The sequence below is a fragment of the Anolis carolinensis genome, unplaced genomic scaffold (assembly GCF_035594765.1).
Source record: "Anolis carolinensis isolate JA03-04 unplaced genomic scaffold, rAnoCar3.1.pri scaffold_11, whole genome shotgun sequence".
Lineage (NCBI taxonomy): Eukaryota > Metazoa > Chordata > Lepidosauria > Squamata > Dactyloidae > Anolis > Anolis carolinensis.
In genome coordinates, this window is record NW_026943822.1 from 1,259,978 (window position 1) to 1,286,796 (window position 26,819).

Consider the following 26,819-nt stretch of genomic DNA (forward strand, 5'->3'; position numbering starts at 1 on the left):
GGTCAGTGCAGGGGAGGCCAGAGGTAGATCTATCTGAGAGGAAGCCCAGCCCAAGGCAGTGTGGCTCTGGCAAAGCGCATCCTTCCCTTTATGGTGCTCCAGAGAGCTTAAATACTGAATGAAGGAAGGAAGGAAGGAAAGAGAAAGAAAGAAGGAAGAAACCATTATGGGGGGGGGGGGGGGCGCAGCACAGTAAACAACGGGCAGACTGGCGTTTTCCCAAGTGGGATGCCTGGCAGACGGCAAGGAGAGTGGTGGTTGTGTGCGGATGTGTGGTGTGCGCTGGGAAAGAGACAATATCACTTATTCATGGGCCGCCGTCCTCGTCCTTCAGAACGAAAGGCTGCAGTCATTTCGGGACAGGATGCCGTCAGCATTCAGGGCACAAGGGCCGGTCTTTTTTGCAAGACCCTTCGGTTGGATAAGCCAGACTCTACTGCAGGGGTCCCCAAACTATTTAAAAAGGGGGTTCCTCAGACCGTTGGAGGGCTGGACTATAGTTTAAAAAAAAAACCCCAAAAAACCTATGAACAAATTCCTATGCACACTGCACATCTCTTATTTTGAAGTAAAAAAACAAAATGGGAACAAATACAGCATCAATGTTACTAGCCCGGCCTGTGGCGCAAGCTGGTGAGCAGTCAGCTGCAGCAAGCTGCAACAAATCACTTTGACCAAGAGGTCATGAGTTCGAGGCCAGCTCGGAGCTGCGTTTGTCTCTGTCTTTGTTCTATGTTAAGGCATTGAATGTTTGCCTTTTATGTATAATGTGATCTGCCCTGGGTGAGAAGGGCAGCATATAAATACTGTAAATAAATAAATAAATAATCATAATAAAAATAATAAAGAGGGTTGGGCCCTTAGGCCATTTAGTCCAACTCCCTTCTACCTTTGTGCACCAAAAGCACAAGGAAAGCACCTCTGACAGATGGCCACCCAGCCTCAATGTTGTTGTTGTTGTTGTTAATAATAATAATAATAATAATAATAATAACCCCTTGGGTGCCGTGCCAAAAGATCTCAGCCGGCATTTGGATACAATAGGAATTGACAAAATTACAATCTGCCATTTGCAAAAGGCCACCCGACTGGGATCTGCACGCATCATCCGGAAATACAGTAGAGTCTCACTTATCCAAACCTCGCTTATTCAAACTTCTGGATTATCCAAGCCATTTTTATAGTCAATGTTTTCAATATATCGTGATATTTTGGTGCTAAATTCGTAAATACAGTAATTACTACATAACATTACTGCGTACTGAACTACTTTTTCTGTCAAATTTGTTGTATAACATGATGTTTTGGTGCTTAATTTGTAAAATCTTAACCTAATTTGATTTTTAATAGGATTTTCCTTAATCCCTCCTTATTATCCAAGATATTCGCTTATCCAAGCTTCTGCCGGCCCGTTTAGCTTGGATAAGTGAGACTCTACTGTACATCACACAGTCCTAGACACTTGGGAAGTGTTCGACTTGTGATTTTGTGAAATGAAATCCAGCATGTCTATCTTGTTTGCTGTGTCATACAATAATAATAATAATAATAATAATAATAATAATAATAATAATAATAATAATAATACATCACACAGTCCTACACACTTGGGAAGTGTTCGACTTGTGATTTTGTGATATGAAATCCAGCATATCTATCGGGATTTTAATATTATTGTGTATATTGACTTTTATGACTGTTTTTAATCATGTTGAAGTTTTACTGCTCGGTTTAATGTTTTATCTGATTTGTGCTGTCGTGTCTGGGCATGGCCCCATGTAAGCCGCCCCGAGTCCCTCCGGGGAGATGGGGCGGGATATAAGAATAAAATTATTATTATTATATCTATCTTGTTTGCTGTGTCATATAATAATAATAATAATAATAATAATAATAATAATAATAATAATAATAATAATACATCACACAGTCCTAGACGCTTGGGAAGTGTTCGACTTGTGATTTTGTGATATGAAATCCAGCATATCTATCTTGTTTGCTGTGTCATACTTATATAATAATAATAATAATAATAATAATAATAATAATAATAATACATCACACAGTCCTAGACGCTTGGGAAGTGTTCGACTTGTGATTTTGTGATATGAAATCCAGCATATCTATCTTGTTTGCTGTGTCATACAATAATAATAATAATAATAATAATAATAATAATAATACATCACACAGTCCTAGACACTTGGGAAGTGTTCGACTTGTGATTTTGTGAAACGAAATCCAACATATCTATCTTGTTTGCTGTCTCATACAATAACAATAATAATAATAATAATAATAATAATAATAATACATCACACAGTCCTAGACGCTTGGGAAGTGTTCGACTTGTGATTTTGTGATACGAAATCCAGCATATCTATCTTGTTTGCTGTGTCATACAGTAATAATAATAATAATAATAATAATAATAATAATAATAATACATCACACAGTCCTAGACACTTGGGAAGTGTTCGACTTGTGATTTTGTGAAACGAAATCCAACATATCTATCTTGTTTGCTGTCTCATACAATAACAATAATAATAATAATAATAATAATAATAATAATAATAATAATAATAATAATACATCACACAGTCCTAGACGCTTGGGAAGTGTTCGACTTGTGATTTTGTGATATGAAATCCAGCATATCTATCTTGTTTGCTGTGTCATACTTATATAATTATAATAATAATAATAATAATAATAATATCGCACCGACAGACTACAAACAGACAAGTGCCTCAGGAGGTGTATAGATGCTCAGCCCTGTCTCGGGCTCTTGGGAAGAAGCCACGCCTCCTCCTCTAGCTCCGCCCCCTGTGTCCTAACAGGCGCCTCAGGTGCTCAGCCCTGTCTCGGGCACTTGGGAAGAGGCCCCGCCCCTGGCCCCGCCCCTGTGTCCTAATAGGTGCCATCTCCGCCCCCCTGGATCGCTCCAGCGCCCACTTTGGGAATCACTGGACTAGATCCTTTCTGAAGGCTGCAACCCAGAGCTCTGTTTCTGCAATTCCCGATGCCCCGTTTTTCCCCCACGGAGGGGGATCCCTTACCTGGTGATCTCCTCCTTCAGGGCGGCCGGATCCGTGGGGTAGAACTTCACCCGGAAGCACATGGTGAAGGGCGGCTGCGCTGCAGGAGAGAAGGGCACCAACGTCAGGGTCAGCGTCCAGTTATCCCCAGGAACAGCCCTGGCCCCACCGAGGCAAGGCAGGGTCTCTCCAGGTACAAAAAAAAGAGCCCATTATAAGGCTTTATAAGGGAAATACATTAGCAGAGCTGCGGGCCAACCTTAGAGAGAATGGGCCAGCAATGGAGTGCCTTTCTATGCCCACAAACATGCAGCAGAGCATGGCCTTCTGCCCGAAATATCAGGAAGAGAGTGGGAATCAGTAGGAATGAAACATTCTATTTCTAAAAGGCATGTGGGAGCTATGCTCTTTTCTCAGATTATGGTAACAGAATTGTCAACCCAATTCTAGCACCAAGAGATGATGCAACACCACCATCCCTTTCCTCCACTTTATGGCACCAAATAATAATAAATAATAATAATAAGTTTATTTGTGTCCCGCCACCATCTCCCCCAGAGGGGCAGCTCACAGAAATATCAGATACAAAACAATAACAATGTACAATACATCAATAAACAATAACATGCACCAATTATAACATTTAAACATTGACCAGAAGAATGAAGCACATTACTAAAAACTCAGAAACATAGATAAAGTGCCACAGATTCGTTTGAGGCCAGTTTGGACCAAGCTTCAGTCCCAAAGTAGTGACGCAATGGGTTAAACACTTGTGCCGACAGGACTGCTGACTGACAGGTCAGCGGATCGAATCCGGGGAGAGCGGGTGAGCTCCCTCTGTCAGCTCCAGCTCCATGCGGGGACATGAGAGAAGCCTCCCACAAGGATGGTAAAACATCAAAACACCCGGGCAATGTCTCCTGGGCAACGTCCTTGCAGACGGCCAATTCTCTCACACCAGAAACGACTTGTAGTTTCTCAAGTCGCTCCCGACATGAAAAAAGTCCCAAAGTTAAACACAATACTTACATCGCATCTGCTTCACGATAGACTTCGTAAATTCCAACCAGTGCTGAAAGAGAAGAGGAGGAGAAATAATGTTTTCAAGAAGAAGGAGGGGAAAGATGAACTTAAGAAAAATATCTGGGCTCTCGTTCACGTAACCTCACTGGGCAAACATCCAGCGGGACGGAGGGAGGTTTGTACCACCTTCCCATTGGTTATGGAATAGCTTTATGGCCATTGTACATTGTAGAACGAAATTAAATGTTATCCCCAACACACATTATATATGTAGAATTACAAAAACAAAATAGCCAAAGGCAAAAGTGAATGCCAATGTGCCATTAAGCACTGTATCGGGGATGTGGAGCTGCTACGGCCTTATGAGACCATCTAGATGGTTTTTGGAGGTTACTTTCCTTACCTATGATCCTATGAGACCGTCTAGATGGACTTTGAGGGTCCCTTTCCTTACCTATGGTTTTATGAGATCATCTGGATGGTCTTTGGAGGTCTCTTTGCTTAGCTACGGACTTATGAGACCATCTAGATGGCTTTTGGAGGTCACTTTCCTTACCTATGGTCTTATGAAACCATCTAGATGGCCTTTGAGGGTCCCTTTCCTTACCTATGTTCTTATGAGACCATCTAGATGGCTTTTGGAGGTCACTTTCCTTACCTATGGTCTTATGAAACCATCTAGATGGCCTTTGAGGGTCCCTTTCCTTACCTATGTTCTTATGAGACCATCTAGATGGGTCTTTGGAGGTCTCTTTGCTTACCTATGGTCTTATGAGATCGTCTAGATCGGGGGGTCCCCAAACTAAGGCCCTCCAAGGTCATTGACCTGGCCTCTGTCCTAAACTTTAGACTTAGGGTTGGCCTAAGTCGGAAACGACTTGAAGGCACACAACAACAACAATCCTAATTTTGGACTATTTCATCCTAGTCCGGCCCCCCAGCAGTCTGAGGGACCATGAACAGGCTCTCCATTCAAAAAGTTTGAGGATCCCTGGTATAGAGGCTCAGCCCTGTCTCGGTCTCTTGGAAGGAGGCCCCGCCCCCTTCCCTAGCCCCGCCCTTTGGTCCTAAAAGGCCTCTCAGGAGAGGTATAGAGGCTCAGCCCTGTCTCAGGCTCTTGGGAAGAAGCCCCGCCCACTCCTCTAGCTCCCCCCTGTGTCCTCAGTGGCTCAGCCCTTTCTCCGGCTCTTGGGAAGAGGCCCCGCCCCTCCTCTGGCCCCGCCCCATCTCCTAATAGGTGCCATCACCGCCCCCCTGGATCGCTGCAGCGCCCACCAGGGGGCGGTAGCGCCCACCTTGGGAATCACTGCTTTACAGTGTCACTTCTAGAGGATATTCAGCCTGATTTATTTGCCCATGCCTTCCTTAGAGACTGCTTGAGGGGAGAGGTCACATTCTCCACCCTGAGCACATTTGGCTAAGGAAAACCACCTGGGCATAGGCTTTCTTTTTGGATGGCTTGGGGGCAATGAGGACCGCCAAGCCTTGGGGGGGCCTCTCTCTGGCTTTTTGGGGTCCCTCCCCATGGGCGTCTCCTCTGGCCAAGCCCTTTCCCGGCACTCACCCGCTGCTTGTCCGGGTCTACGAAGCGGATCCCAAAGTAGTCCTTCTCCAGGAGGTTCAGGTGATGGCAAAGGAGGTCAAACAGATACTGGCCTTTGGCATCGCGCTGCAAAAGAGAGGCGGTTGTGATGAGAAAGTGTGCCGAGAGCACTCCCAGAACCAGCACCAAAAGAAGACAGGCCAGAGGGAGAAGAGGGTATCTGGGGAGGTGGCACACCCTTGGCACAGGGGCCATGCCATGGCCCTGCTTTATCCTCGTCGGCTTAGAAATGGAGATGAGCATCAACCCACATAGACGGACACAACTGGACTTAATGTCAGGGAAAAACCTTTACCTCTACCTACAATCAAAGAGGTTCTGAACTCCACCAACAATGGACTTGACCCAAACCTTGCACACAGAACCCCCACGAACAACAGAAAATACTGGAAGGGTTTGATGGGCATTGACCTTGAGTTTGTGAATTGTAGTTCACCGACATCCAGAGAGCACTGCGGACTCAACCAATGATGGATCTGGACCAAACTTGGCACGAATGCTCAATATGCCCAAATGTGAACACTGGTGGAGTTTGGGGAAAATATATCTTGACATTTGAGAGTTGTAGTTACTGGGATTTATAGTTCACCTACAACCAAAGAGGTCCCTAAGACCATCCGAAATATGTGTTTTCTGACAGTCTTTGGTGACCCCTCTGATACCCCCCTTCCGACCCCCCCCCCAGGGTCCCGACTCCCAGGTTGAGAAATGCTGATCTAGTTCTTATCTGCAGGACCTCTTTGTCCCAAACCCGCCATCTACAAGGCACATGCAGATGATGCAAATGGGGCAGCCTCCGTCTTATTAAGTCCATTTGTGTTTAGCAGCGCAGGCCACAGGGTGCTCACAAAAGCGCAGCCAGACAGGAATGGGCAGAGTTTGCAAGATCGTCCTGGACAGAGAGGAGACTGCTTTTGTCTGGAAGCTGTGGCTACTAATGGCAGCACTTAGTGGCACAAAGGCATCCACAGCCGCGCATGAAGCCACCTCTAAACCCTCTTGTCAGAGGGAGAATTATAGCCCTGGGCCTCCCTTTCAATGCCTCCATCACAGCAACCTTTTTTACAAAGCACATTTCAACCAAGTCCCGTTTGGCAGAGCCGCATTCCGCCACTGAACGGCCACTTTGTTCTGCAAATGTGCCCAACGCCCTCTCCTCTTCCTCCTTCTCGCAAGGCTGAGCTCAGAGGGAAGATCACACTTGCATCTATCGTTAATGAGCTGATTAATTGTGCTAATTGAATCCATTAACGGACTTGGCTTCTTTTCAGCATGGTATCACCAGGGCAGGATTTCCCCGAATGTCAGGGCTTACAGGCACGGCACAAACACACACTCCTCTCTGCTGGTAAACATGACACGGGCTCTCCTCTGCCCCCACGAAGAAACACAAAAGGGTGCCCTCCTCCTTATAAAATAATAATAATAATAATAATAATAATAATAATAATACTCATAATAAGAAAACTCATGACCATTCATCATTAACTGCACCCTCGCAGTGATGTTGACCGGCTATATCTGCCTAGAAGATCAGGGGGCAGAGGACTCTTACAAGTAAAACAAGCTGTCAAGGAAGAAGAACATGCCCTGGCAGAATATGTAAAGCAAAGTGAAGAACCTGCTTTGATTGAAGACAAAAATCAGAAACTCCTCAAAGCACAGCAGACAAAAAACCAGTACAAGAAAACCGCACTACAAACTAGAGCTGACAGCTGGCACAACAAAACATTGCATGGAAAGTTCCTTGACAAAATTGAAGGAAAAGCTGACAAGGAGAAGACCTGGCTCTGGCTCACGAATGGGACCCTGAAGAAGGAGACAGAAGGCCTGATCCTTGCAGCCCAGGAGCAAGACATCAGGACATAGACAATTATTATTATTATTATTAATAATAATAATAATAAAAATAATAGAAGACCTGGCTCTGGCTCACAAATGGGACCCTGAAGAAGGAGACAGAAGGCCTGATCCTTGCAGCCCAGGAGCAAGACATCAGGACAAAGGCAATTAATAATAATAATAATAATAATAATAATAATAATAATAATAATAATGATAATAATAATAATCACAGTTGTGGAAAAGAACAAGGTTTGGATCATTGATGTTGCCATCCCAGGTGACAGTCGCATAGATGAAAAACAACAGGAAAAACTCAGCCGCTATCAGGACCTCAAGATTGAACTTCAAAGACTCTGGCAGAAACCAGTACAGGTGGTCCCGGTGGTGATGGGCACACTGGGTGCTGTGCCAAAAGATCTCAGCCGGCATTTGGAAACAATAGACATTGACAAAATCACCATCTGCCAACTGCAAAAGGCCACCCTACTGGGATCTGCACACATCATCAGAAAATACATCACACAGTCCTAGACACTTGGGAAGTGTTCGACTTGTGGTTTTGCAAAACGAAATCCAGCATATCTATCTTGTTTGCTGTGCCATACAACGTCGTTGTGTTGTTGATAATAATAATAATAATAATAATAATAATAATAATAATAATAATAGAAGACCTGGCTCTGGCTCATGAATAGGACCCTGAAGAAGGAGACAGAAGGCCTGATCCTTGCAGCCCAGGAGCAAGCCATCAGAACAAATGCAATTAATAATAATAATAATAATAATAATAATAATAATAATAATAATACAGTAATAATAATAGAAGACCTGGCTCTGGCTCACAAATGGGACCCTGAGGAAGGAGGCAGAAGGCCTGATCCTTGCAGCCCAGGAGCAAGACATCAGGACAAAGGCAATTCAGGCCAAGATCGAAAAATCAGCTGATGACCCAAAATGCAGACTCTGCACGGAAACCGACGAAACCATTGATCATATCCTCAGCTGCTATAAGAAAATTGCACAGACAGACTACAAACAGAGGCACAACTATGTGGCCCAAATGATTCATTGGAACTTATGCCTCAAGTACCACCTCCCAGCAGAAAAGAACTGGTGGGATCCCAAACCTGCAAAAGTATTGGAAAATGAGCACGCAAAGATACTGTGGGACTTCCGAATCCAGACTGACAAAGTTCTGGAACACAACACACCAGACATCACAGTTGTGGAAAAGAAAAGGTTTGGATCATTGATGTTGCCATCCCAGGTGACGGTCGCATTACCCGCCTCTCCTCGTGACTCAAAGTGGGTCACAACACAGCCTCAAACACATCATCATCATCAAACATAAGATATACAGTAGAGTCTCACTTATCCAAGCCTCACTTATCCAAGCCATTTTTGTAGTCAATGTTTTCAATATATCGTGATATTTTGGTGCTAAATTCGTAAATACAGCAATTACAACATAACATTACTGCGTATTGAACTACTTTTTCTGTCAAATTTGTTGTATAACATGATGTTTTGGTGCTTAATTTGTAAAATCATAACCTAATATGATGTTTAATGGGCTTTTCCTTAATCCTTATTATCCAAGATATTCGCTTATCCAAGCTTCTGCTGGCCCGTTTAGCTTGGATAAGCTCAACCATAACAGAGACTCTACTGTATTAAAATGCATTTCTTTGCATGCAATGTACAGGCCAAGATGTCTCAAGCACAACCCTAAATACAGACTCAAAATGAATGAGAATAAAATTGCAGCGGCAGCAAAAGCAAACAGACTCATCGGGGACACAGCAGCCAGACGAGCTATTTTCACCCGCTGTTAAGATTTTTCAAAATTGTTGTTTGACAACCAGGAGGTAGAGCACCGCAGACGCGTCGAGTCATGGGTTTAGAGAAGACCGAGTCTATTAAAAACTCAAGGGCAAACGTGTGTTACTGGGGACTGACCACCCACTTTGGGTTTTAGTCCGAAATGTAAAAGGATATATAACACACTATATCTTTATTAAAGCAATTATAAATCCAAAGGAAGTAAGGTATAGAGTCTGAGTAAGGAATAGTTCTTTTTATGAAGTCAATGGTGGTTCTAAATGGGTAAAAGGAAAGGTCCGATATTATAATCCCCCATGAGAACTCGATAGCTCTCCAAAGAAATCAAAGTGTCCATGAGTTGAAACAGAGAAACAAGGCTGGCAAAAAACAGAGTTCAATCCACTGGGAATACTTTGTAGCAATCAAGGCAGCAAGGTTGTCAAGGCTGAGGGAAACTTGAAACAGGAACAAGAAATTACAACTGAAGTAAAGTCAAGGTCTACTCGAGAGTCACGGCACGGCACGGCCCGACTGGAACTGGAATACTTGGCTTGGAAACATGAGCTGGAGACAGAGAAACCTCCCTCCAAGAAAGCAACGTTGACACCGCAAGAAAATCTACTGAGAAAAACACTTTTAACAGATTCTGGACTGTTCAGAATTTAGGGAGTAAAAACTCCCAAAACTTTCCCACGAGAACACTAACCATTATCCCAGCTATTTGCCAGTCTCTGGCTCCGGCGAACCCCTTGTTTTGCACTTCTGTCCCTGGTTACAAAATCGCTACGATTAAAAAACCCGTTCCCAGGCGTCTCAGCAACATCTGGCTCTATCTGCGAGGGAGGAATTGAAGAATCTTCCCCAATTAGTAAGTCTCCAGAGCCAATATCTTTGGGCACCTGCAGCTGCAAAGGCCCTTCCGTGGAGGGTGAAATGTGAGTATAATCCTCAGCATTATCTGTGTCAAAGTGCAAGTCCTGAAACACTGCAGGCCTTGGTGCCCTGGCTGGCTGGGATCTAACACGAAGTGACTCAGGGTGGCTTACAAAACTGGCAGAATTCGATGCCAATACACAACAATACATAAGAATACAACATAAGCAGTTAAATACAGATTTAAAACAATATAAAATACTTGAGCCATTCATCCACAAAACCTTGCACATAAACCTTAGTCCAGACCGAGTCAAAGCCAACAAAATTTAGACAAAAGGAGATTCTGAATAAGGAGGAATGGTTAAATAAGGTCATGGAGGTGAACATGGACAAACTTACATATTGGTTATCTCCAAGCCAAGGTTTACCAAAGAAAGAAACCCATTGGGACCTGGTAAAGGATTATTTAAAACAAATGAAATTGGACCCTATCTGCTGAATTAGATACAATCTTTGAGACTGTTGAGGACGAAGTGGATGTGGTGATTTACCAATTTTTATGAATATTCAGTTATATAAATAAATAAAACTGTGGCGCAGCTGGCTAGTAACCAGCTGCAATAAATCACTACTGAACGAGAGGTCATGAGATCGAAGCCCGGGTTGGGTTAAGCCCCCGATCATTAAATAGCCCGGCTTGCTGTTGACCTATGCAGCCCCGAAAGACAGTTGCATCTGTCAAGTAGGGAAATTTAGGTACGCTTTATGCGAGAGGCTAATTTAACTAATTTACAACATCATAAAAACTGCCAGCAAAACATGAGGAAAGGAATGAGGAAGTATAGCCACTAGTGGACAGTGAAGCAACAGCTCCCCCTGTGGGCGGAATCGTGAAGCTGGAAAAAAATGTTAAATGCCTCTGTGTCGGTCTATATATGTTGTTTGTCTGTTGGCATTGAATGTTTGCCTTTATGTGTTCATTGTAATCCGCCCTGAGTCCCCTTCGGGGTGAGAGAGAAGGGCGGAATATAAATACTGTAAATAAATAAATAAATAATTTTTTTATGATGAACCAGTTAAAGTTAGATGGAAGTCAACAAATTCAAATTTTTATTATTAATATTTTTTTTTAATTTCCTTCCCCCACCTCTTTTTCTTATATCTTATTTCCTACTTTCCTATAAACAATCAGTGTTCTCCCACTTTCGATGTGAAAACTCTACTATTTGTCAACTTTTTTTTTCTCCTTTCTAATCTTAAATACAGTAGTCTCTCACTTATCCAACATTCGCTTATCCAACGTTCTGGATTATCCAACGCATTTTTGTAGTCAATGTTTTCAATACATCATGATATTTTGGTGCTAAATCCGTAAATACAGTAATTAATACATATCATTACTGCATATTGAACTACTTTTTCTGTCAAATTTGTTGTATAACATGATGTTTTGTTGCTTAATTTGTAAAATTATAACCTAATTTGATGTTTAATAGGCTTCTCCTTAATCTCTCCTTATTATCCAACATATTCGCTTATCCAATGTTCTGCCGGCCCGTTTATGTTGGATAAGTGAGACTCTACTGTATCTTATTTCCTACTTTCCTATAAACAATCAGTGTTCTCCCACTTTTGATGTGAAAACTCTACTATTTCTCAACCTTTTTTTTTTCTTTCTAACCTTAAATACAAAATTTTCAATGAAAATATATACAGTAGAGTCTCACTTATCCAAGCTAAACGGGCCGGCAGAAGCTTGGATAAGCGAATATCTTCGATTATAAGGACGGATTAAGGAAAAGTCTATTAAACATCAAATTAGGTTATAATTTTACAAATTAAGCACCAAAACTTCATGTTATACAACAAATTTGACAGAAAAAGTAGTTTAATACGCAGTAATGTTATGTTGTAATTACTATATTTACGAATTTAGCACCAAAATATCACGATATATTGAAAACATTGACTACAAAAATGGCTTGGATTATCCAGAGGCTTGGATAAGCGAGGCTTGGATAAGTGAGACTCTACTGTATATATAAAAAAATAAGATATGTGCAGTGTGCATAGGAATTCGTTCATAGGTTTAAAAAAACAACAAAACTATAGTCCGACCATGGACTGGCTCACTGTTTGAAAAGTTTGGGGAAGTTTCTGTTCTACCCAAACAGAAAGCGAAATCCCTGGATGTAGAGAAAATGCAGCCGCCTTGGCACCACTGTGCAAACGTAACCCAGAGCGATGCCGGAAAGCAAGGCCGTGGCCTATCATCGCAAACCACGCCGTGGCCTATCATCCCCTTCCTTGGTTTCCTATGGAAGCCACACACAGCTCAAGGCTTCAACTGCTGCAACTTTAAAGAGGGTTTTTATGAAACTAACAGCGAGTTCTCCTGACATCCCAGAAGGGAGGATTTCGGCTTTGAAACAGACAGATCCCTTCTCCCTCCGTCTCTTGGAGGGATTTGCAGAACGAAGATGTTTCAAGTGCGTTCGGCTGCCTGGAAAACGTTTTCTTTTGCAATTGGAACAGACAGACAGGGAAACATATCACAGAGGACAAGTCAAACAGGCTGAGAGCGGCAGGGAAGGAAGGAAGGAAGGAGGGAAGGAGGGAGGGAGACGGAAAGCGGTTGCCATTACGCACAGAGCGGCGCCCGCTTTGATCTCTCTAACTTGAATTAAACATGTTTCAGATTACTCATTAAGACTCTCTCCTTCGGGGGAATTGAGGCACATCGCAACTTGCGGAAAGAGCTCTCCTGCCCCAACCGCCTGGACAAGGTTATGAAACAAGGTCTGAATCAATGTGTTGTCGAAGGCTTTCATGGCCGGGATCACAGGGTTGTTGTATGTCTTTCGGGCTGTGTGGCCATGTTCCAGAAGCATTCTCTCCTGACGTTTCGCCCACATCTATGGCAGGCATCCTCAGAGGTTGTGAGGTATGGAGAAAACTAAGCAAAGAGGTTAATATATATCTGTGGAAAGTCTAGGGTGAGAGAGGTCAGTGTGAATGTGTGTAGTTAATCACTTAAATTAGCATTGAAAAGCTTATCTGCTGTCTTCTTCCTGCCTCTGGGGCATCCTTTGTTTAGAGTCGTTAACTGCCCTTGGTTGATTCATGTCTGGAAACCCTCTGTTTTCAGAGTATTGCTTTTTATTTACTGTTCTGATTTTTGAGTTTTGTAATACTGGTAGCCAGATTTTGTTCATTTTCATGGTTTCTTCCTTTCTGTTGAAGTTGTCCACATGCTTGTGGATTTCAATGGCTTCTCTGTGTAGTCTGACATGATAGTTGTTAGAATGGTCCAGCATTCAAGGTGAACTCAACCACCTAAACTGGGCTCTACAGGCCAATGGATATTCCACCACAGACATCAGAAGAGCTGCAAGGCCAAGAACAAGCCATGAGAGTCAAGACAAAGATCCACCCAGAGGAAAGGTGTTCTTACCATACATCAAGGGAACTACTGACCGCATAGGGAAGCTGATGAAGAAGCACAACCTACAAACTATCTACAGACCCACGAAGAAAATCCAACAAATGCTACGGTCAGCGAAGGCCAAGAGGGATCCTCTCTCTTCTGCAGGAGTCTACCGGATACCATGCAGCTGTGGACAAGTCTACATAGGGACCACCAAACGCAGCGCCCAAACAAGAGTCAAAGAACATGAAAGGCACTGCAGACTAATTCAACCAGAGAAATCAGCCATAGCAGAGCATTTGATGAACCAGCCTGGACACAGAATACTATTTGAGAACACAAGAATGCTGGACCATTCTAACAACTATCATGTCAGACTACACAGAGAAGCCATTGAAATCCACAAGCATGTGGACAACTTCAACAGAAAGGAAGAAACCATGAAAATGAACAAAATCTGGCTACCAGTATTACAAAACTCAAAAATCAGAACAGTAAATAAAAAGCAATACTCTGAAAACAGAGGGTTTCCAGACATGAATCAACCAAGGGCAGTTAACGACTCTAAACAAAGGATGCCCCAGAGGCAGGAAGAAGACAGCAGATAAGCTTTTCAATGCTAATTTAAGTGATTAACTACACACATTCACACTGACCTCTCTCACCCTAGACTTTCCACAGATATATATTAACCTCTTTGCTTAGTTTTCTCCATACCTCACAACCTCTGAGGATGCCTGCCATAGATGTGGGCGAAACGTCAGGAGAGAATGCTTCTGGAACATGGCCACACAGCCCGAAAGACATACAACAACCAAGGTCTGAATCGGTTGGAATGACAGGATCCTAGAGTTGGGAGAGGTCCCCAAAGGCCATCCAGTCTAACCCCTTTTTGCCAGGCAGGAAAACAACCCAGAGAAGTCAGCCACAGCAGAGCACTTGAGGAACCAACCTGGACACAGCATATCATTGGAGAACACAGAAATGCTGGACCACTCTCGCAACCACCATATCGGACTACGAGGGTTGAGTGAAAAGTAGTGCCTCCACCTTCGTAATTCCTCACCAGAAGGCAGTCCTGGTATGCAGCAGGTCCTGGCTTGTTCAGTAGACTCTCCTCTACTGTTAGTTCCATTTGATGGGAAGTCTTAGCATTGAACGGTTGTGTTGTTAAAGCGCGAAGTATGGAACCCTACGCAGACGGGAAAGCCTTGGCATTGAACGGTTGTGTTGTTAAAGGGCGAAGTGTGGAACCCTACGCAGACGGGGAAGCCTTAGCATTGAACGGTTGTGTTGTTAAAGCGCGAAGTATGGAACCCTACGCAGACGGGGAAGCCTTAGCATTGAACGGTTGTGTTGTTAAAGCGCGAAGTATGGAACCCTACGCAGACGGGAAAGCCTTAGCATTGAACGGTTGTGTTGTTAAAGCGCGAAGTATGGAACCCTGCGCAGACGGAGAAGCCTTAGCATTGAACAGTTGTGTTGTTAAAGGGCGAAGTGTGGAACCCTGCGCAGACGGGGAAGCCTTAGCATTGAACGGTTGTGTTGTTAAAGGGCGAAGTATGGAACCCTACGCAGACGGGGAAGCCTTAGCATTGAACGGTTGTGTTGTTAAAGCGCGAAATATGGAACCCTGCGCAGACGGGGAAGCCTTAGCATTGAACAGTTGTGTTGTTAAAGGGCGAAGTGTGGAACCCTGCGCAGACGGAGAAGCCTTAGCATTGAACAGTTGTGTTGTTAAAGGGCGAAGTGTGGAACCCTGCGCAGACGGGGAAGCCTTAGCATTGAACGGTTGTGTTGTTAAAGGGCGAAGTATGGAACCCTACGCAGACGGGGAAGCCTTAGCATTGAACGGTTGTGTTGTTAAAGGGCGAAGTATGGAACCCTACGCAGACGGGGAAGCCTTAGCATTGAACAGTTGTGTTGTTAAAGGGCGAAGTATGGAACCCTGCGCAGACGGGGAAGCCTTAGCATTGAACAGTTGTGTTGTTAAAGCGCGAAGTATGGAACCCTGCGCAGACGGAGAAGCCTTAGCATTGAACAGTTGTGTTGTTAAAGGGCGAAGTGTGGAACCCTGCGCAGACGGAGAAGCCTTAGCATTGAACAGTTGTGTTGTTAAAGTGCGAAGTATGGAACCCTGCGCAGACGGGGAAGCCTTAGCATTGAACGGTTGTGTTGTTAAAGCGCGAAATATGGAACCCTGCGCAGACGGAGAAGCCTTAGCATTGAACAGTTGTGTTGTTAAAGGGCGAAGTATGGAACCCTGCGCAGACGGGGAAGACTTAGCATTGAACGGTTGTGTTGTTAAAGCGCGAAGTATGGAACCCTGCGCAGACGGGGAAGACTTAGCATTGAACGGTTGTGTTGTTAAAGCGCGAAGTATGGAACCCTGCGCAGACGGGGAAGACTTAGCATTGAACGGTTGTGTTGTTAAAGCGCGAAGTATGGAACCCTGCGCAGACGGGGAAGACTTAGCATTGAACGGTTGTGTTGTTAAAGCGCGAAGTATGGAACCCTGCGCAGACGGGGAAGACTTAGCATTGAACGGTTGTGTTGTTAAAGTGAGAAGTATGGAACCCTGCACTCACTCCACTCCCCGGATTCGAACCGCCAACCTTTCAGTCAGCAAGTTCAGCAGCTCAGCGGTTTAGCCCACTGCACCACCGTGTCACGAATTACTGTGTCACGAAAGGATGCTTGGAAAGTTTGGAAAGCTCTGCATTAAAGGACAGGACGCAACACGGCCATTCTCGGCCATTTGCCATCCTCTGCCCTCCTTTCCTTGCAAACAGCTCATTATTATGTATATTTTAAGTTCTTTGCGGCGACACAGTGGCAATCCCTTGCGACTCCGCTTGCTCTACATAATCCTGAGGTTTTGCTAAAGCCATCATCCACTCCTCCCTACGCACGAAACGGGAACTTTAAAAGTTTGCACATCGGCAGAGCAGCTTATGTCACTGGCAACGACAGCAAAGCAATCTCTGCGTTCGACATCTCCCCTGAGAGACTCTGCTGAGCGAACACTCGAGTTTCGTTTAAGAGGGAAAAGCGGGATAGAAATAAGTACAACAACAACAACAACAACAACAACAATGCCGGGGAACCTGCCCATATCTGCTAGGAATAGTGATGGGCGAGACGATCCTGGTCGGTCTGCTCCAACAGGAATCGTGTCTTATTTCAGAAGCAAATGTGTATAGTGTTGAACACAGAAATACTGTAGTAGAGAACAATTATCTACCGTATGTACTCGAGTATAAGCCGACCCGAATATTAGCCGATGCACCTAATTTTACCACAAAAAAACTGGGAAAACATTGACTCCAGTATGAGCCGAGGGTGGTAAATTTCAGAAATAAAAACAGATACCAATAAAATTACATTAATTGAGGCATCAGTAGGTTAAATGTTTTTGAATATTTACATAAAGCTCAAATTTAACATAAGACAGTCCAACTCTGATCAAATCCTTATTCTCATCTTCTTCAATGTAAATGTGCTTATGTATCCTTTTAATAATAATAGAATAAAATAATACATGTACTACTAATAATAATAAATACAGGAAAATAATACAAGTAATAATAAATTGAGTAAAATAATAAATGCAACAATAAGAAGAAGATCAGAGTGAAATAATAAATGTGTTAATAATAATAAAAACAATAAAAATAGAGTAAAATAAATGTAATAGTAGCAACAACAACAGAAAAAAATAATAAATGTAATAATACCAATAACAATAGAGAAAAATAATAAATGTCTGGTGTGTTGTGTTCCAGAACTTTGTCAGTCTGGATTCGAACGTCCCACAGTATCTTTGCGTGCTCATTTTCCAATACTTTTGCAGGTTTGTGATCCCACCAGTTCTTCGCTGCTGGAAGGTGGGACTTGAGGCATAAGTTCCAATATGAATCATTTGGGCCACATAGTTGTGCCTCTGTTTGTAGTCTGTCTGTGCAATTTTCTTACAGCAGCTGAGGATATGATCCATGGTTTTGTCGGTTTCCTTGCACAGTCTGCATTTGGGGTCATCCGCTGATTTTTTGATCTTGGCCTATTATTATTATTATTATTATTATTATTATTATTATTATTATTATTATTAACCAAGGTTAAAGAAGGCTTTTCATTTACAGGAGCTGTACACAAATAAAATCTTCAAACATTTAAAACTCATTCTTGCACAAAAATGTGCATTCTTGCACAAAAGCGGGCCAAGGAAGGGAGAGGAGGGGTCCCGAGTTTCTCCAGACTTTCACTCTGACTTTGCATTATCCTGACACATTTGAGCCTAATCTCCCCCCTCTTTAATCCTCCTGCCTGTTAACTGCCTTTTTAATCCTTCTCCCCTCCCTTTCAAGGCTTATTAGGAGGCCTCCTTCTCCCTAAACCCCTGAGAAGGGGGCCTTGCTAAGGGAGGAATGAGCATCATTGAGGGCCTCTTGCTTCCTTAAGCCCCGAATTAGAGTTTTTAAAAATCTCTTTAACATTTAATGCGTGGCCTGGTTTCCCGGGATCCACTTTCATCTGCCTGTCGCACCACCCTCCCTTGGAGCTCAGGCTGCCAACCCTTTTGGGACCAAAGCGGGCTTTCCTCCTGCGTCCTTGGTGCGCAATAACTCCCAACGTGGTCCACCACCATTCCTTCGTAAGAAAACCAAGTCATCCGGACCAGGAATTTTTCAGACAAACAGGGGCAGTTTATATTAGGGGTCCGTCCTCCCACTGCTCTATTGGTGCCTAAAGGTGGTTCAGGAAGGACAAGAAACAGCAACAACAACTAGAATCACAGAATCAAAGGGTCAGAAGGGCCTCATGGGCCACAGAGTCCATTCTGCTCAATGTGGGATATCCAGTGTCTCCAGCAAACAGGGAGGTATCCAGAAGAGACTTCACTTCTGACCCAAACCGTTGGTCCCATTGCCAAACCGCTTTCATTGTCAACAAACTGTCTTCTAATGTTTGATCAAAATCTGCCTGTCGAAGTCCTGTCATCCATCTAATTACTCTCAAACAGCAACAAACTGTATCACAGTCGAAAGCAGTCTGAGGTCATCCACAGCAGTCAGCCAAAATAAGGGCGAGACACAAAAGTCCTTTCCAAAATGTTCAAAGCCAAGTAATCCCACCAACATCAAGGCTGCAAACTAAAAGGTCTTCCACTCACCAAGTCAAGGTTCCCTAGCAGAGATTCAAGCTATAACAGTTGCACCAACGTTGCTTCCAGCAACTAGCTGATCCAGCCTCCAGCCTAGCTGGAATACTTAGTTTGCTTTCTGAACCTCTGGTTCTGCCCTGACTGTGTATCTCTGTCTCTGTTGTTATTGCTTATTCGTTCAGTCACTTCTGACTCTTTGTTACCTCATGGACCAGCCCAGGCCAGAGCTCCCTGTCGGCCGTGGCCACCCCAGCTCCTTCAAGGTCAAGCCAGTCACTCAGCAGACCTCAGCAGTCTGAGGTCATCCACAGCAGTCAGCCAAAATAAGGGCGAGACATAAGAGTAGTCCAAAGTCCTTTCCAAAATGTTCAAAGTCAAGTAATTTCACCAACAGAGACACTACACAAAAAGGTATTCCACTCACCAAGTCAAGGTTCACCAGCAGATTCAGGCTGTAGCAGTTGCACCAACATTGCTTCCAGCAACTAGCCAATCCAGCTACCAGCTACTTATGCTACTTTCACAAGTGATCCCACCTGTTGGCCCTCCTCACAGCCAAGTGACTGGATCGTCAACACTGGATCGGAGTGAGCTGTCTGCCCTCACCATTAAGAGCCTTTCCTGCCTCAAAAGCATGTCTCTTTTGCTCTGCTGGTTTGGCCCCGAGTCTGGTCAAAGGGATGAGCGGCAGGAGGCTCCTGTCCAGCCCTTGGCCCCAAATGGCAGAGCCGATGCCTCGTAAGATAATCATGGGCCTCCTAATAAAGCCTTTTGCTGCCCTGAGAAATGGAGCAGGCCTTCCAGCTCCCTCTCCCCATTGGAAAGAAAAGAAACAATGAGCTCCAATTAGCACAGCCTTGCATTATTTCCCTGCATAATCTCCCAAAGCCTTTTATGTGCGGATTTGGCTCCTTGGCTTCCTCTCCGTCCCTCTTTTTAATTGCCTCAATTAACATGTTTTCACATCTTTAACCGCTGGTTCTGGAACCCAGTGCTGCCCCCCCCCCCCCCCCCCGCGGCTCCACCACAAGCAACTCCCAGCATCCAATAGATAGGGATGCTGGGAGTTGCAGTCCATGCAGAGGACTGCGCCATCCCATCATTCCTGCCATACGAGGCTTCTTTCTTGCTTACTAACTAACTCGTTTCCCAAAGTGGAAGACACTTTGAAACTATAGGGACCATTTAGATCCCTTTGAGGAGTTTGTGCTGGTGCGCCGCTGCCATGTGTGTGATTTCGACGTCCGCGAGAGAACACCATTCATCTACAAAAGCACTGACTGCAGGCCTTTGAATGGGAGTATTTTGAAGCGATAGAGACATCCCTTCCTCAAGAGAAGCTTTCATGCCGGATCTCCCCCCGGATCTCTTTGGGCCTTTCAGAGCAGAAAGATGTGAAGATCTCGTTGGTTGCTCTGGCGCTCTGAAGGTGACTTTCCTCTATTCAAGAAGGCAGCACCAAAGGGCTTTCAAAACGTGTCTACGGCAGAGAAACAAACACTTCCCTTTTTCTTGTTTGCCTTATTCGTTCCCTAAAACCAGCCTCTCATGAGCCACTGCTGCTTCTGCTTCTGTAAAGCAAGGGTTGCTTCTCCTCGGAGACCGTTCTGGTACCATGGACAACTCCTTGCAAAAGCAACACTGCAAAGTACTGAGACATGCCGCATCATCACAGGATGTCTACGCTCCACACCACTGGAGAAATTATACGGTTTAGCCGGCATTGCACCACCTGGAATCTGACGGAAAGTAGCAGCCAATAATAATAATAATAATAATAATAATAATAATAATAATAATAATAATGCAGACTGTGCAAGGAAGCTGATGAAACCATTGATCATATCCTCAGCTGCTATAAGAAAATCGCACAGACTGACTACAAACAGAGGCACAACTATGTGGCCCAAATGATTCACTGGAACTTATGTTCCTGGCAGAATATGTAAAGCAAAGTGAAGAACCTGCTTTGATTGAAGTCAAAAATCAGAAACTCCTCAAAGCTCAGCAGACAAAAAATCAGTACAAGAAAACCGCACTACAAACTAGAGCTGACAGCTGGCACCACAAAACATTGCATGGAAAGTTCCTTGACAAAACTGAAGGAAAATCTGATAAGGAGAAGACCTGGCTCTGGCTCAAAATGGGACACTGAAGAAGGAGACAGTTTATTAAATTGCAAAAACTTGCAGCATATTTTGCTCTAGTTTTCCAATGAATATCTCAAAGAGTCCCAAGCAATTCAACGGAGTTAGTGGCAGCTTTGGAAGAAGGTAAAGGAAGAAGAAATCTCCAGGATTAAAAAAGAAACGTCTAAGTTAACACCATTTGCTGATGACTTAAGGGTTAGATTTGGGAAATCCTCTGGAAGGCACAGAGGTTTTTGTGGGAAAATTAAAAGGATTTGCTGAGCTGCCAGGTGTTGGGATTAGTAAAGATGAAGAAGGGGGTTGGTTACAAATATGAAAATGGAGGATCACATAGAACTCAGTGGCTTCCTTTGTCGGGTCAAACACTCTTTCTCACCTTGGAAGGTTTTTTTTTCCGTGTCAGGAGCGACTTGAGAAACTGCAAGTCGCTTCTGGTGTGAGAGAATTGGCCATCTGCAAGGACGTTGCCCAGGGGACATTGCCTGGATGTTTTGATGTTATTTTTACCATCCTTGTGGGAGGCTTCTCTCATGTCCCCGCATGGAGCTGGAGCTGATAGAGGGAGCTCATCCGTGCTCTTTGAACCTGGCAGCCTTCAGGTCAGCAGCCCAACCTTCAAGTCACGAGGCTTCAACCCACTACGCCACCTTGGAAGGTCATATTCACATTCACGGGTCGTTTAATTGTTATTCATTGGCTTTCTTTTGTGAAACCTGCTGTTTAACATGCAGCATTAATTATTTATTATTTATTTATTTATTGACAGTATTTATATTCCGCCCTTCTTTCTCACCCCGAAGGGGACTCAGGGCGGATTACAATGAACACATATATGGCAAACATTCAATGCCAACAGACAGACAACATTCAGTTTTAGACAGACACAGAGGCATTTTTAACATCTTTCCAGCTTCACGATTCCGGCCACAGGGGGAGCTGTTGCTTCACCGTCCATTGGTGGCTGTTCTTCCTGATTCTTTTCCTCGTGAGCAGTTTTATGGTGTTGTAGTTTAGTTAAAATAGCCTCCCGCATAAAGCGTCCCTAAATTTTCCCTACTTGACAGATGCAACTGTCTTTCAGGGCTGCTAGGTCAACAGCAAGCCGGGGCTATTTTTTTTTTTTTAATGGTCGGAGGCTTAATTCGACCCGGGCTTCGAACTCATGACCTCTCGGTCAGTAGTGATTTATAGCAGCTGGTTACTAGCCAGCTGCGCCACAGCCCGGCGAATTATAATCGGGGTTCAACATTTTTCCATGCCCAAGAGAGAATAAATCCCCTTAGCGTTCTGCATTGCTGGCCCACTCCGGAAAGAGAAGCCCACTCCAGGACTCTGCCTTTGCCCAAAGAGATGTGGCATAAGAATGGAGTCTGGGTCCCTTTTGTGTCTGAAGGAAGGAGCCCAAAAGGATGGCGCTGGGGCACCATCTACTGGGAAAGGCAAGCATTTCCGGAGCGGTGGAGCCTCACTCTAACACACAGAACCAGTGCAACCCAGTTTGGCCTCCCACCCACACATCCACCCTACTCATTCTCATACCTTACTCCTAAACAGCAGCTAAAGGAACCTGTCTGTTCCAACAACGGAAACAATTTTACTGGATTTTCAATCAAAATTTCAAAACAAAATGTAACTTAAATCTACCCATTAGAAATCAAATTAGACACTAGAATAAAGCAAACTAAGGTAAAGGTAAAGGTTTCCCCTGACGTTAAGTCCAGTCATGTCCGACTCTGGGGGTTGGTGCTCATCTCCATTTCTAAGCCAAAGAGCCGGCGTTGTCTGTAGACACCTCCAAGGTCCCGTGGCCACTGGCACCGTTACCTTCCCGCCAGAGCGGTACCTATTGATCTACTCACATTTACATGTTTTCTAACCGATAGGTTGGCAGAAGCTGGAGCTAACAGCGGGCACTCACTCCGCTCCCCGGATTCAAACCTGGGACCTTTCGGTCTGCAAGTACAGCAGCTCAGTGCTTTAACACACTGTGCCACCGAGGGCTCCAAGCAAACCAAACAAGATCAAAATAGCACACTTTAGCTTCCCCTCAACCCTATGTGCTCTCCCCTTTTTTAAAGAAAACCCTACATGTTAAAATAGGTAAGGTAAAGGTTTCCCCTGACGTTATGTCCAGTCGTGACCAACTCTGGGGGTTGGTGCTCATCTCCATTTCCAAGCCGAAGAGCCGGCGTTGTCCGTAGACGTCTCCAAGGTCATGTGGCCACTGGCATGACTGCATGGAGCGCCATTACCTTCCCACCGGAGCGGTACCTATTGATCTACTCACACTCTGGGGGTTGGTGCTCATCTCGATTTCTAAGCCGAAGAGCCGGTGTTGTCCGTAGACACCTCCAAGGTCATGTGGCCACTGGCATGACTGCATGGAGCGCCATTACCTTCCCGCCGGAGCAGTACCTATTGCTCTACTCACACTCTGGGGGTTGGTGCTCATCTCCATTTCTAAGCCGAAGAGCCAGCATTGTCCATAGACACCTCCAAGGTCATGTGGCCACTGGCATGACTGCATGGAGCGCCGTTACCTTCCCGCCGGAGCAGTACCTATTGCTCTACTCACACTCTGGGGGTTGGTGCTCATCTCCATTTCTAAGCTGAAGAGCCAGCATTGTCCATAGACACCTCCAAGGTCATGTGGCCACTGGCATGACTGCATGGAGCGCCGCTACCTTCCTGTCAGAGCGGTACCTATTGATCTACTCACATTCTGGGGGTTGGTGCTCATCTCCATTTCTAAGCCGAAGAGCCAGCATTGTCCATAGACACCTCCAAGGTCATGTGGCCACTGGCATGACTGCATGGAGCGCCGTTACCTTCCCGCCGGAGCGGTACCTATTGATCTACTCACATTGGCATGTTTTCGAACTGCTAGGTTGGCAGGAGCTGGAGCTAACATTCCGCTCCCGGGATTTGAACCTGGAACCTTTTTGTCCGCAAGCTCAGCAGCTCAGTGCTTTAACACACTGTGCCACTGTGGGCTCCAAGCAAACCAAACAAGATAAAAATAGCACCCTTTAGCTTCTCCTCAACCTTATGTGCTCACCCCTATTTTAAAAAAAACCCTACATGTTAAAATATAAAAAGAAATTAAGCAAAAGCAGTGACTGTTATGCCAACAATGATTATCTAACCTGGGGATCACAATCAGATACAGTGATGAGTTCTGCCCTTGCGCTTTGCTGCTCTGCTGCTGAATATACATGCCCAGTGTGGAATACATGTCACCGTGTTAAAAAAGTGGATGTGGCTCTTAATGAGACATGTCGCATTATCACAGGACGTCTACGCCCTACACCGCTGGAGAAATTATACTGTTAACCGGTATTGCATCACCTGACATTCATCGGGAAGCAGCAGCCAGCAATGAAAGGACCAAGGCAGTGACATCTCCGGCCCGTCCTGTTTGGATATCAGCCAGCAAGCCAATGCCTTTAATCACGATACTCACAGGAACAGCTTATCAAGCAAGAGTTCAGAAGTGGCAGGATAAAACCCAGAACCTCAATTCATGGCTGATACTAGATGAGAAACTCTCTCCTGGGCACACAGAAGACTGGGCGACTTGGCACTGAACAGACTGTGCTCTGGCACCACGAGATGCAGAGCAAATCTTAAGAAATGGGGTCTCAAAGTGGAGTCCATGACATACGAGTGTGGAGAAGAGCAAACCACAGACCACATACTACACTGAGCCATGACACATGCACAACCGTGGACCTCCTTACAGTGACACTAGAGGCACTCCCAAGTCAAAGGAAATCTGCTATAATTCCAAGTTTTTAACTTTGTTTGCAGGTTTATATACATTACTAGCTGTGCCCGGCCACGCGTTGCTGTGGCTTATGCTTTCAGAGTGTTGCTCTTTATTTACTGTCCTGATTTTAAAGATTATATTGTTCTGTATTATTATTATATCACAGTAATTATTACATATTATATTGATAATCTTATATTATCTGCTTAGAGCTGGATTATATGAGGCCCCTTCTTCACGGCTGTATAAAATGCACACTGAACTGGATTATATGGCAGTGTGGAGTCCAGATAATCCAAAGCAGATGATATAAGATTATAAATGGGTTATATAGCTATGTGGAAGGGCCTTGAGTCTACACTGCCATATAATCCAGTTAAAATCAGATAATCTGTGGAAAATGCCTAAATGAGGCCTAACTGTGCCTGTCCCCTGGGCTAAGTAGGTTGCTAGGAGACCAAGTGGGCGGAGCTTAGACTTCTAACTGGCAGCAATTGGATAAAAACAATTATTCCTCTCCCTCTAATTAGAATTTTATTTTTCTTTTCTTTTTGTTGTATCAACCTGGAGCCGTGGATGATGGGTTGTGTTGTCAAATTTTGAGGTTGGGGGGCCTGTAGTTTTGTTGTTTTGTCCAGTGCCCTGATTCCATCACTCTTTTATATATATAGATAACTGTACCCTCAATTTGCTTCTGACACGATAATCTAACAACATTTGAAAAATGTTCTGTTCCTGGTTTGAAAGTGTTATTTCCTGTTTTGTTGTGCGGTTCTTACTTTGAAAGTAGTTGTTCTACTCCAGAAACTTTGTTTTTGCGGCTGCCACAAACTAGGTTGCAATTGGTTGAGACTCGATAATGAGATATTCATTGGAAAACTAGAGTGACATGTGCTGCAGGATGTCCCTCTTGCAAAAAGCCAAGTTTTTGCCATTTTATAAACCTTTTCCATGTTTTTATGATTGAACCAATTAGGAAATTACATTTATAACGGAGGAACAAAAGTTGTGTCACATAGTGTAATGCTAGCAGATATACACGCAACTCTCTTTTAAGCTGCAGCAATATGAACCATGTCAGAATATTTGCAGCGCAACAGTAGTTGGATGGAAGCAGTGGACCACAGAACGAAGACATACTCAGAGACGTTGGTAAAACTATTTACAAAGTTTTACTGTATGCAGCAGTGATCAACACAAACAGACTTGCAGGCAACAGACGAAGACAGGACTGCTCTGTTCTCCAACAGAACTTGACTCGAACTCTAGGCAGACAGAACTCAACTGAACTGAACTGATGCAATCGTTATGCACAAAAACTTGTGTCTGGATACTCCCTAGTTCCAGCCACACATCAAGGTCATCACAGCTTCTTGGCAATCAATATGCACAAACACTTATGTCTGGATACTCCCTAGTTCCAGCCACACATCAAGGTCATCATAGCTTCTTGGCAATCAATATGCACAAACACTTGTGTCTGGATACTCCCTAGTTCCAGCCACACATCAAGGTCATCATAGCTTCTTGGCAATCAATATGCACAAACACTTGTGTCTGGATACTCCCTAGTTCCAGCCACACATCAAGGTCATCAAAGCTTCTTGGCAATCAATATGCACAAACACTTGTGTCTGGATACTCCCTAGTTCCAGCCACACATCAAGGTCATCATAGCTTCTTGGCAATCAATATGCACAAACACTTGTGTCTGGATACTCCCTAGTTCCAGCCACACATCAAGGTCATCATAGCTTCTTGGCAATCAATATGCACAAACACTTGTGTCTGGATACTCCCTAGTTCCAGCCACACATCAAGGTCATCAAAGCCTCTTGGCAATCAATATGCACAAACACTTGTGTCTGGATACTCCCTAGTTCCAGCCACACATCAAGGTCATCATAGCTTCTTGGCAATCAATATGTACAAACACTTGTGTCTGGATACTCCCTAGTTCCAGCCACACATCAAGATCATCATAGCTTCTTGGCAATCAATATGCACAAACACTTGTGTCTGGATACTCCTTAGTTCCAGCCACACATCAAGGTCATCAAAGCTTCTTGGCAATCAATATGCACAAACATTTGT

General features: G+C 44.2%; 1 protein-coding gene across 5 annotated transcripts in view; it reads right to left on the reverse strand.

The window, feature by feature from the left end:
• The window catches only part of frmd5 (FERM domain containing 5), a 143,742-nt gene that overhangs the window by 27,500 nt on the left and 89,423 nt on the right, over positions 1–26,819 (reverse strand). For 4 of the 5 annotated variants that reach the window (XM_062963159.1, XM_062963160.1, XM_062963161.1 and 1 more), the window contains 3 exons: positions 5,632–5,736; positions 4,074–4,116; positions 3,063–3,141 (listed from right to left, as the gene is read on the reverse strand). In XM_062963159.1, the coding sequence (XP_062819229.1) occupies positions 3,063–3,141; positions 4,074–4,116; positions 5,632–5,736 (227 nt within the window). Of the gene's footprint in view, positions 1–3,062; positions 3,142–4,073; positions 4,117–5,631; positions 5,737–26,819 lie in introns of those variants that run through there. The other variant, XM_016998354.2, reaches the window with a different exon arrangement.